Source organism: Lichenostomus cassidix, unplaced genomic scaffold (assembly GCF_008360975.1).
Source record: "Lichenostomus cassidix isolate B80296 unplaced genomic scaffold, HeHo_3.0 HiC_scaffold_37, whole genome shotgun sequence".
In the NCBI taxonomy this organism is placed as follows: domain Eukaryota; kingdom Metazoa; phylum Chordata; class Aves; order Passeriformes; family Meliphagidae; genus Lichenostomus; species Lichenostomus cassidix.
In genome coordinates, this window is record NW_028147279.1 from 1203659 (window position 1) to 1215231 (window position 11573).

Below are 11573 nucleotides of genomic sequence, written 5' to 3' on the forward strand. Positions count from 1 at the left end.
AAAAATGGGGTGAGAAATGAGGAAAAATGAGTGAAAAATGGGAAAAAATGGGGGAAAATGGGGGAAATGGGGGAAAAATGGGGGGAAATGGGGAAAAGGATAAAAATCGGGTGGGAAATGTGGAAAAAATGGGGGGAAGGGTAAAAATGGAGTGGGAAATGGGGGAAAAAGGTAAAAATGGAGTGGGAAATGGGGAAAAAATGGGGAAAAAAGGTAAAAATGGAGTGAGAAATGGGGGAAAATGGGGAAAAATGTGGAAAAATGAGAAAAATGGGGTGAGAAATGTGGGAAAATGGGAAAAAATGGGGGGAAATGGGGGAAAATGGGGAAAACATGAGAGTAAAAAAGGGAGAAAAATGTGAGGGAAAAAGGCAAAAAATATGAGGGGGAAAAGAGAAAAAATGTGAGTAAAAAGGAGGGGTAAACATGAGGGGAAAAAGGATGAAAATGAGAGTAAAAAAAGAAGGAAAACGTGAGGGGAAAAGGCAAAAAATGTGAGGGGAAAAAAGGAGGAAAATGTGAGGGGGAAAGGAAGGAAAATGTGAGTAAAAAGGGTGGAAACTTGAGGGGAAAAGGCAGAAAATTAGAGTAAAAAAGGCAGAAAAACATGAGGGGAAAAGGCAAAAAAACATGAGGGGAAAACGGTGGGAAAGGTGAGAGTAAAAGGCAAAAACATGAGGGGAAAAGGGAAGAAAATGAGAGTAAAAAAGGGAGAAAAACGTGAGGGGGAAAAGGGAGGAAAATATGAGGGGAAAAGGGGGTGAAAAAAGAGTAAAAAAGATGGAAAACGTGAGGGGAAAAGGCAAAAAAAAAGTTAAAAGGGGAGAAAACTTGAGGGGAAAAGGGAAGAAAATGAGAGTAAAAAAGGGAGAAAAACGTGAGGGAAAAAGGCAATAAACATGAGGGGGAAAAGGAAGGAAAATGCGAGTCAAAAGGGGGGGGAAACTTAAGGGGAAAAGGGAAGAAAATGAGAGTAAAAAAGGCAGAAAAACCTGAGGCGAAAATGGCGGTGAAACGTGACGGGAAAATGGCGGGAAAGGAAAAGGGCGGGAAACAGGAGGGAGATGAAGGAGGACTGTCAATCAGAGGCTCAGCCAATCATCGCGCGGCTACATACATGTGCTAGCCAACCAGGCGCGGGCACGTGACAGGAGGCAGCCAATCAGCGCCGAGCGCGGGCTCGGCTTTGCAAATGGCGGCTTGAGGGTGAGGGGAGGAATGGCGGCGCGCGGAGAGACAAAAAAAAAACCCACTTAAAATACCAAAAAACCTCTTAAAATGCCCCGAAATCCCCAAAAATTCATTCAAAACCACACAGCGAACCCTTCCGAACGCTCCGGAGGACACGGAATTCTCCCCAAATCCGCCAAATCCTTCAAATCAGCCCAAAAACTCTGAGATGCCACAAAAAACCCCGAAATTTCCCCAAAAAACCCCGAAATTCCCTCCAAAAACCCAGAAATTTCCTCCAAAAAACCCCGAAATCCTTAAAATTCCCCTGAAAAAACAGCCACGACACCCAGGATCCTCCTCAATCTCCCAAAAAAAACCCCAAGATTTTCATTTGAAAAAACCCCAAACCTCCGAGTTTTGGCACCACCAACCCCCGGTGAGTTTTTGAGGGGTAAAAAGGCATTTTTGAGGGTAAAAAAAGCAATTTTTGAGGGGAAAAAAGGAAGTTTTGAGGGGAAATTAAGCAATTTTTGAGGGAAAAGGCAATTTTTGAGGGTAAAAAAGCAATTTTTTTTTAGGGAAGAGAGGGATTTTTGAGGAGCAAAGCGATTTTTGAGGGGGAAAAGGCGATTTTTGAGAGGAAAGGGCATTTTTGAGGGAAAAAAGGGCATTTTTGAGGGGGAAAAAGTCATTTTTGAGTGGAAAAAGCAATTTTTGAGGGGGAAAAAGCGATTTTTGAGGGGGAAAAAGTGATTTTTTTGGGGAAAAGGGCAATTTTGAGGGGAAAAATGGGATTTATGAGGGGAAAAAAGCAATTTTTGAGTGTGAAAAAGCAATTTTTGAGGGGAAAAAAGGGATTTTTGAGTGTAAAAAAGCAATTTTTGAAGGGAAAAAGGCATTTTTGGGGTAAAAAAGCGATTTTTTTGGGGGAAAAAACCAAAATGAAACCACTTTGGTGCAAATTCCCCTTTTTTTTGCCAATTTCTCCCGGATTTTGGGGAAAATTGAGGGATTTGGGATTGAAAAACAGCGAGGTTGGTAAAATTCTCATTTTTCCACCAAAATTTTCGAAACTGAGGAATTCCTTGAGGGGTTTTGGGTTGAAAAAGGTCGGAATTGGTGCAAATTTCTCATTTTTTCCTGGATTTTTAGGTAATTTCTGAGGGATTTGGGGTTTGAAACTCCCAAAAACACACCTGGGGATCCCCAAAACACACCTGGGGATCCCAAAAAACACACCTGGGGATCCCAAAATCACACCTGGAAATCCCAAAAACACACCTGGAAATCCCAAAAACACACCTGGGGATCCCCAAACCTCACCTGGGGATTCCCAAAAACCCACCTGGGGATCCCCAAAACCACCTGATTTCACCCAAACCTCACCTGAAACCCCCCAAACTCACCTGAGCCCCACCTGAACCCTCCCCAAACCTCCCGATTTCACCCCAAAAATCACACGAAGACTTTAAAAAAACCACATTTTAATAGGGAGGGGACAGGTAATAAATAGGTGGGGCTGGGGGCTCTCAGGTGTATCTCAGGTGTGTCCAGGTGTGTCTGGGTTGCTCTCAGGTGTGTCCAAGTGTATGTCAGGTGTATCTCAGGTCTGTCCAGGTGGCTCTCAGGTGTATTCAGGTGTGTCTGGAGGTTCTCAGGTGTGTCCAGGTTGCTCTCAGGTGTGTCTAAGTGTGTCCAGGTGTATGTCGGGTGTATGTCGGGTGTATCTCAGGTGTATCTCAGGTGTATCTCAGGTGTGCCCAGGTGTGTCCAGGTTGCTCTCAGGTGTATCTCGGGTGCATTCAGGTGTATCCAGGTTGCTCTCAGGTGTGTCCAGTTGCTCTCAGGTGTGCCCAGGTGTGCGCAGGTGTGTCCAGGTTGCTCTCAGGTGTATCTAGGTGGCTCTCAGGTGTGCCCAAGTGTGTCTAGGTGTATGTCAGGTGTATCTCAGGTGTGTCTGGGGTCTCTCAGGTGTATTCAGGTGGCTCTCAGGTGTGTCCAGGTGTCTCCAGGTGTGCCCAGGTGTATCCAGGGGCTCTCAGCTGTGTCCAGGTGTGTCTAGGTTGCTCTCAGGTGTGTCCAGGTGTATCCAGATGGCTCTCAGGTGTATCTCAGGTGTATCCAGGTGTCTCTCAGGTGTGCCCAGGTGTGCTCTCAGGTGCGGCAGCAGAAGCCGCAGCCCCGATTCCGGCAGCAGTTGCAGCAGAAGGAGCAGAGCGGGAAGTGAGGGCTGTGCCGGCGGATCCTCGGCCAGGTGTGCTGCAGGTGAGCGACGCCAGGGGCAGGGGGGCTGGGAGCCAGGTGGGGGGTACCTGGAGATCCCAAATCCCAGGTGGGGGGTACCTGGAAACCACAAAATCCACATTTTGGTCACCTGGAAATCCCAAATTCCAGGTTTGGATCACCTGGAGAACCCAAATTCCAGGTGTGGGGTGGTTCAAAGACCCCAAATCCCAGGTGTGGGTCACCTGGATCCCCCCAGATTCCAGGTTTGAGTCACCTGGAGAACCCCAGATTCCAGGTGTGGGACACCTGGATTCCCCAAATTCCAGATTTGGGTCACCTGGATCCCCCAAATTCCAAGTGTGGAGTACATGGAGATCCCAAATCCCAGGTGTGAGTCACCTGGAGATCCCAAATTCTAGGTTTTTGTCACCTGGAGATCCCAAATTCCAGGTGGGGGGCACCTGGAACCCCCAAATCCCAGGCGTGGATCACCTGGATCCCCCAAATTCCAGGCGTGGATCACCTGGATCCCCCAAATTCCAGGCGTGGGGTACCTGGAGAACCCCAAATCCTAGGTCTGGGTCACTCGAAACACCTGGATCCCCCAAATCCCAGGTGTGGGGCACCTGGAACACCCAAATTCCAGGTGTTGGGCACCTGGAACACCCAAATCCCAGGTGTGGGACACCTGGAGAACCCCAAAATCCAGATTTTGGTCACCTGGAAACCCCAAATTCCAGGTTTAGATCACCTGGAAACCCCCAAATCCCAGATTTTGGTCACCTGGATCCCCAAATCCCAGGTTTGGGTCACCTGCCCACCTGGCTGGTCACTCACCTGCCCATCCCCCGGCACGGCCTGAGGCTTTGGCTCCAGCGGCGACTCGGTGGCTACCTGGGGAGGGAGGGAGGGGCTGAGCACACCTGGGAGCCCCAAAAACACACCTGGGAGCCCCAAAAACACACCTGGGAGCCCCAAAAACACACCTGGGAATCGCCAAAAATACACCTGGGAATCCCCAAAACACACCTGAGATCCCCAAAAACACACCTGGGAGCCCTGAAACACACCTGGGAATTCCTGAAATAGACCTGGGAACACCTGAAACACACCTGGGGAATCCCCAAAGCCACCTGGGAACCCCTGAAACACACCTGGGACTTCCCGAAACACACCTGGGAGCCCCAAAAACACACGTGGGGACTCCTGAAATATACTTGGGGAATCCCCAAAACCACCTGGGAACTCCTGAAATATACCTGGGAACTCCCAAAACCACACCTAGGAATCCCCAAATCCAGGTGAGACTCACCTGGCCCAGGTGTGAATCCCCCCAGTCCCGGGGTAAATCCCCCAAATCCCATCCCAGGTGTGCTGCTCACCTGTCCCAGGTGTAAATCCCCCCAAATCCAAGGTGTGAATCCCCCAAATCCAGGTGTGCCGCTCACCTGTCCCAGCTATAAATCCCCCAATCCAGGTGTGAATCCCCCAAATCCCAGGTGAGATTCACCTGTTCCAGGTATGAATCCCCCAAATCCCAGGTGTGAATCCCCCCCAATCCCGGGCTAAACCCCCAATCCAGGTGTGCCTCTCACCTGTCCCAGGTGTGAATCCCTCACTCCCAGGTGTGAATCTCCCCAATCCAGGTGTAAACCCCCAATCCAGGTGTGCAGCTTACCTGTCCCAGGTGTAAATCCCCCAAATCGTAGCTATAAATCCCCCCAATCCCAGGCTAAACCCCCAATCCAGGTGCGCCGCTCACCTGTCCCAGGTGTGAATTCCCCAAATCCCAGGTGAGACTCACCTGTCCCAGGTGTGCCCCACCTGGCCCCGCCCCCCCCGCGGGGTTCAGCAGCAGGACGGCGACCAGCAGGAGGGGGAGGGGCAGCACCTGCAGGCTCCTCATGGCTACCTGGCGGGCTGGAAGCACCTGAGCCCCTTTTATCCCCCCCAGGCCCCTCCCCCCCGAGGCCACGCCCCCCGCCCCGCCCCCCCGCCCCCCCCCGCCCCTTTCCCGGCTGCGATTTGGGTGGAAAAAAGCCAAGTTTGGGATTTCCGGGATTTTCCCGCGAATGGGGGGGGTGGGGGAGGGGGGATTCCATGTTCAGGTGTGTCCAGGGGGATCCAGGTGTGGCCAGGACCCCCTAAAAGTGACCCAGGTGTGTCCAGAGGGGTCACTCAGGTGTGTCCAGGGGGATCCAGGTGTGGCCAGGGGGATCCAGGTGTGGCCAGGGGGGTCACTCAGGTGTGTCCAGGGGGGCTCAGGTGTGTCCAGGACCCACCAGAAGTGACCCAGGTGTGGCCAGGGGGGTCACTCAGGTGTGGCCAGGGGGATCCAGGTGTGTCCAGAGGGGATCCAGGTGTGGCCAGAACCCCCCAAAAGTGACCCAGATGTGTCCAGGGGGGCCACTCAGGTGTGTCCAGGGGGATCCAGGTGTGGCCAGGGGGGATCCAGGTGTGTCCAGGACCCACCAGAAGTGACCCAGGTGTGTCCAGGGGGGATCCAGGTGTGGCCAGGGGGGATCCAGGTGTGTCCAAGACCCCCCAAAAGTGACCCAGATGTGTCCAGAGGGGTCACTCAGGTGTGTCCGGGGGGGCTCAGGTGTGTCCAGGGGGGTCACTCAGGTGTGTCCAGGGGGGTCACTCAGGTGTGTTCAAGGGGTGGTCAAGGGTCCAGGACCCCCCAAAAGTGACCCAGGTGTGTCCAGGGGGGTCACTCAGGTGTGTCCAGGGGGGCTCAGGTGTGTCCAGGAACCCCCAAAAGTGACTCAGGTGTGTCCAGGGGGGATCCAGGTGTGTCCAGAACCCCCCAAAAGTGACCCAGATGAGTCCAGGGGGGTCACTCAGGTGTGTTCAAGGGGTGGTCAAGGGTCCAGGACCCCCCAAAAGTGACTCAGGTGTGTCCAGGGGGATCCAGGTGTGTCCAGAACCCCCCAAAAGTGATCCAGGTGTGTCTGGGAGGGTCACTCCGATATTTGGATGTCTCTCAGGTGTTTTGGGGTCACTCAGGTGTGTCCGGGGGGGTCACTTGGCTATTCGGGGGTCACCCAGGTGTGTCCGGGGGGGTCACTCCGATATTTGGATGTTCCTCAGGTATTTTGGGGTCACCCAGGTGTGTCCGGGGGGTCACTCAGTTGTGTCCGGGGGGGTCACTCAGGTATTTGGGTGTCACTCAGGTATTCAGGGGTCACTCAGGTATTTGGGGGTCACTCGGCTATTCGGGGGTCACTCCGATATTTGGATGTCCATCAGATACTTTGGGGTCACTCAGGTGTGTCCAGGACCCCCTAAAAGTGACCCAGGTGTGTCCAGGGGGATCCAGGTGTGTCCAGAGGGGCTCAGGTGTGTCCAGGGGGATCACTCCGATATTTGGGTGTCACTCAGATCCTTTGGGGTCACTCAGGTGTGTCCAGGACCCCCCAAAAGTGACCCAGGTGTGTCCGGGGGGTCACTCAGTTGTGTCCGGGGGGTCACTCAGGTATTTGGGGGTCACTCGGATGGTCGCGGTCACTCGGCTATTCGGGGGTCACTCCGATATTTGGATGTCCCTCAGGTATTTTGGGGTCACTCAGGTGTGTCCAGGACCCCCTAAAAGTGACCCAGGTGTGGCCAGGGGGATCCAGGGGTGTCACTCAGGTGTGTCCAGAGGGGCTCAGGTGTGTCCGGGGAGGGTCACTCAGGTATTTTGGGGTCACCAAGGTGTGTCTAGGGGGGTCACCCAGGTATTCGGGTGTCACTCTGATACTTGGATGTCCCTCAGATCCTTTGGGGTCACTCAGGTGTGTCCAGGGGGGCTCAGGTATGTCCAGGAGCCCCTAAAAAGTGACCCAGGTGTGTCCAGGGGGTCCCTCAGGTGTGTCCAGGGGGTCACTCGGGTGTTTGGGTGTCACTCAGGTGTTTTGGGGTCACTCAGGTGTGTCCAGAACCCCCAAAAGTGACTCAGGTATTTTGGGGTCACCCAGGTGTGTCCGAGGGTCACTCAGGTGTGTCCAGGGGGTCACTCGGGTGTTTTGGGGTCACTCAGGTGTGTCCAGAACCCCCAAAAGTGACTCAGGTATTTTGGGGTCACCCAGGTGTGTCCGGGGGGGTCACTCAGGTATTCAGGGGTCACTCAGCTATTTGGGGTCACCAAGGTGTGTCCGGGGGGGTCACTCCGATATTCGGGTGTCACTCAGGTATTCAGGGGTCACTCGGATGGCCGGGGTCACTCGGGTGTCCCCGCTGTCCCCCCGCTGTCCCCAGGTGTCGCCGGCACTGTTTGCTGTCCCCGCCGAGGTCACCCCCTGGCCAGACCGAGCGGCGCCAGCGCGGCGACAGCAGGGGGACACGGGGGGGACATGGGGACAGTCCGGGGGGGACATTGGGGACACTGGGGACAGCGCGGGGGGACACGGGGGGGACACTGGGGACAGTCCGGGGGTGACATCAGGGGGGCAGGGGACACTGGGGACTTTGGGGACAGCTCTGGGGGACACGGCGGGGACATGGGGACAGTCCGGGGGCATTGGGGACACTGGGGACAGCGCGGGGACAGCGGGACACTGGGGGGACACTGGGGACATGGGGACAGTCCGGGGGACATGGGGACAGCGGGGGAGGGACACTGGGGACATCAGGGGGGCATGGGGACATTGGGGACACTGGGGACATTAGGGACAGCAGGGGACACGGGGGACATGAGGACAGTCCGGGGGACACTGGGGACAGCAGGGACAGTCGGGGGTGACATCGGGGCATGGGGACACTGGGGACAGCGAGGAGGGGGACATTGGGGACATGGGGACAGCGGGAGGGACACGGGGGGTGACATGGGGGACACGGGGGACATGGGGACAGACCAGGGGGTGACATCGGGGGACATTGGGGACATTGGGGACAGCAGGGACACGGGGGACATGGGGACAGCGGGGGTGACATCGGGGACACTGGGGCAAGAGGGGACAGCTCTGGGGACACAGGGGACATGGGGACAGCCCGGGGACAACCGGGGTGACATCGGGGGACATCCGGGGGACATGGGGACAGCGGGGAACATCAGGGGACACTGGGGACAGCGGGGGGTGACATGGGGAGGCAGGGGGACACTGGGGACTTTGGGGACAGCTCTGGGGACACGGCGGGGACAGGGGACATGAGGACAGCTCTGGGGGACACGGAAGGGGACAGGGGGACATCGGGGAGACATGGGGACAGTCCAGAGGGGACATCGGGAGGGACACTGGGAGGACATCAGAGGGACATCAGGGGACAGAGGGACATGGGGACAGTCAGGGGCACACGGGGACAGCTCTGGGGACACAGGAGGGGACAGCGGGGACATCATGGGCGTGGGGACAGCCGGGGGGGCATGGGGACAGCGCCGGGGACACGGTTGGGGACAGTGGGGACACGGAGGGGGGACACGGGGGGAGAGGGAACAGCTCTGGGGGACACTGTGGGGACATGGGGACATGGCGGGGGGAGACACCGGGGACAGCAGGGAGGACAGGAGGGAGGGGGACACGCGGGGGGACAGCGGGGACATCGAGGGGACATCGAGAGGACATAGGGGACATCGAAGGGACATAGGGGAAATCGAGGGGACATCGGAAGCGGACACGAGGACAGCCCGGGGGGACAGTGGGGAGGCACGGGGACATCGCAGGGGCTTGGGGACATCGGAGACAGCCCGGGGACAGCGGGGAGGGACAGCGGGGACATCGGGGGAGGGACAGGGGGACAGAGGGACACCGCGGGGGACAGAGCCGGAGGCATGGGGACAGCTCGGGGACAGCCCGAGGGGGACATCGGGTTGGGGACACGGGGAGGGGACATCGGGAACTAGCCGGGGGGACAGCGGGGACATCGGGGGGACATCTGGGGAGCATGGGGACATCGAGGGGGGACACGGGGGGGGACAGCGGCGACAGCGCGGGGAGACACGGGGGACATCGAGGACACGCGGGGGACAGAGCGGGAGGCATGGGGACACTGGGGACAGCTCGGGGACAGCCCGAGGGGGACATGGGGACACCGGGGGGACATCGAGGAGCAGAACACGGGGAGACAGGCCGGCGACATTGCGGGGGGACAATGGGAGGACATCGGGGAGGGGACACGGCGACATTTGGGCGAGACGTGGTGACATCGGGAGGGGACATGTTGACAGCCCGGAGGGGACATCGTGGGGTGACACGGAGGGGACATTGAGGCCACAGGGACAGCTCGGGGGGACATCAGGGACAGCCCAGGGGACACTCAGGGGGGACGCGGTGGCCTCGGGGGACATCAGGGACATGGCGGGGGGGGGACACGGTGGCCTCGGGGGGCGGTGGCACCGCGGCGACAGCGACAGCGGTGGCCTTGAGGTGGCGCCGGCTCGGCACCGGTGTGACATCGGCGGTGACACGGATGTGACACCCGGGTGACATCGGTGGTGACAGCGCTGCGGTGGCCGCGGTGGCACCGGGAGGGTCAGGGACGGCAGGGGTGGCACCGGTGGGGACAGGGGGTGGCAGTGGTTGGGGACAGTGGCGGGGGTTGGGGACAGTGGTGGCACTGATGTGACACGGGATGGGGACACTGAAGTGACAGCGATGGTGACACTGAAGTGACAGGGACGTGGCACTGAAATGACAGGGATGGTGGCACTGAAGTGACAGGGATGTGGAAGGGATGGTGGCACTGAAGTGACAGGGATGTGACAGGGATGTGGCACCAGCGGTGACACTGAAATGACAGAGATGGCAACACGGAAGTGACAACGATGGTGGCACTGAAGTGACAGGGACGTGGCACCTGTGGTGGCACTGAAGTGACAAGGATGTGACAGGGATGGTGACACCAAGGTGACAGGGATGTGGCACCGGCGGTGGCACTGAAATGACAGAGATGGTGACACTGAAGTGACAGGGATGTGACAGGGATGGTGACACTGAAATGACAAGAGATGTGACAGAGATGGTGGCACTGAAGTGACAGGGATGGGGACACGGAAGTGACAGAGATGTGGCACTGAAGTGACAAGCATGTGGCACCGGCGATGGCACTGAAATGACAGAGATGGTGACACTGAGGTGACAGGGATGTGGCACCGGCGATGGCATTGAAGTGACAAGGATGTGGAAGGGATGGTGGCACTGAAGTGACAACGATGTGACAGGGATGTGGCACCGGCGGTGGCACTGAAGTGACAGAGATGGGGACACGGAAGTGACAGAGATGTGGCACTGAAGTGACAAGGATGTGACAGGGATGGTGGCACTGAAGTGACAGGGATGTGGCACCGGCGGTGGCACTGAAATGACAGAGATGGTGACACCGAAGTGACAGTGATGGTGACACTGAAGTGACAGGAATGTGACAGGGATGGTGACACTGAAATGACAAGAGATGTGACAGGGATGGTGGCACTGAAGTGACAGGGATGTGGCACTAGCGGTGACACTGAAATGACAGAGATGGGGACACTGAAGTGACAGCGATGGTGACACTGAAGTGACAGCGATGGTGGCACTGAAGTGACAAGGATGTGACACCAGCAGTGGTGACACTGATGGGGTTGGCGACAGGAACAGGGACAGGGACAAGGACAGGGACAGAAATGGGGACAGGGACAGGGATAGGAACAGGGACAGGGACAAGGACAGGGATGGGGACACTGAGGGGGACAGGGACAAGGACAGGGACAGAAATGGGGACAGGGACAGGAACGGGACAGGGACAGGGATGGGACAAGGATGGTGGCACTGGGGGGACAATGCCCAGGGGGTGACAATGCCAACGTCCTGGGGGTGACAGTGACACCAGGGGGGTGACAATGACAGTGACACCAGGGGGGTGACAATGATAGCGACACCAGGGGAATGACAATGACAATATCTCAGGGAGGAGGTGACAATGACAATGCCCAGGGGGTGACAATGACAGTGACAGTGTCCAGGGGTGACAATGACAATGTCCAGGGGTGACAATGCCAATCAGTGACAATATCCCAGGGGGTGACAATGACAATGCCCAAGGGGTGACAATGACAGTGACACCAAGGGGTGACAATGACAATGTCCCTGGGGAGGTGACAATATCTCAGGGGGTGACAATGACAGTGACACCAGGGGGTGACAATGACAATATCTCAGGGAGAAGGTGACAATGACAGTGGCCAGGGGGTGACAATGCCACTAGGGGGGTGACAG

The 11573-nt window shown here is 56.9% G+C and overlaps 1 protein-coding gene and 2 long non-coding RNA genes across 5 annotated transcripts; 2 read left to right on the forward strand and 1 right to left on the reverse strand.

Moving 5' to 3' along the window:
- Positions 1–2645: 2645 nt before the first annotated feature.
- LOC146423560 (uncharacterized) lies at positions 2646–4176 on the forward strand. Its single transcript, XR_014847506.1, has 6 exons — positions 2646–2727; positions 3103–3175; positions 3216–3598; positions 3726–3756; positions 3975–4045; positions 4109–4176. It is a non-coding gene; the product is annotated as an uncharacterized LOC146423560 (long non-coding RNA).
- HAMP (hepcidin antimicrobial peptide) lies at positions 3328–5339 on the reverse strand. Of its 2 annotated transcripts, none has more exons than XM_085044737.1 (3): positions 5204–5339; positions 4237–4293; positions 3328–3432 (listed from the first exon to the last, which is right to left on the reverse strand). In XM_085044737.1, the coding sequence occupies exons 1-3, from the start codon at positions 5303–5305 to the stop codon at positions 3328–3330; spliced, it is 264 nt and encodes an 87-aa protein (XP_084900863.1). In that variant the 5' UTR covers positions 5306–5339. The 2 variants fall into 2 exon arrangements, with proteins under 2 accessions (XP_084900863.1, XP_084900862.1); XM_085044736.1 differs by having other exon boundaries at positions 3328–3516.
- LOC146423562 (uncharacterized) lies at positions 4731–5257 on the forward strand. 2 transcript variants are annotated; one of them, XR_014847518.1, is made up of 3 exons: positions 4731–4768; positions 4982–5024; positions 5171–5257. It is a non-coding gene; the product is annotated as an uncharacterized LOC146423562 (long non-coding RNA). The 2 variants fall into 2 exon arrangements; XR_014847517.1 differs by lacking the exon at positions 4731–4768 and adding an exon at positions 4818–4898 and having other exon boundaries at positions 4941–5024.
- Positions 5340–11573: the final 6234 nt, after the last annotated feature.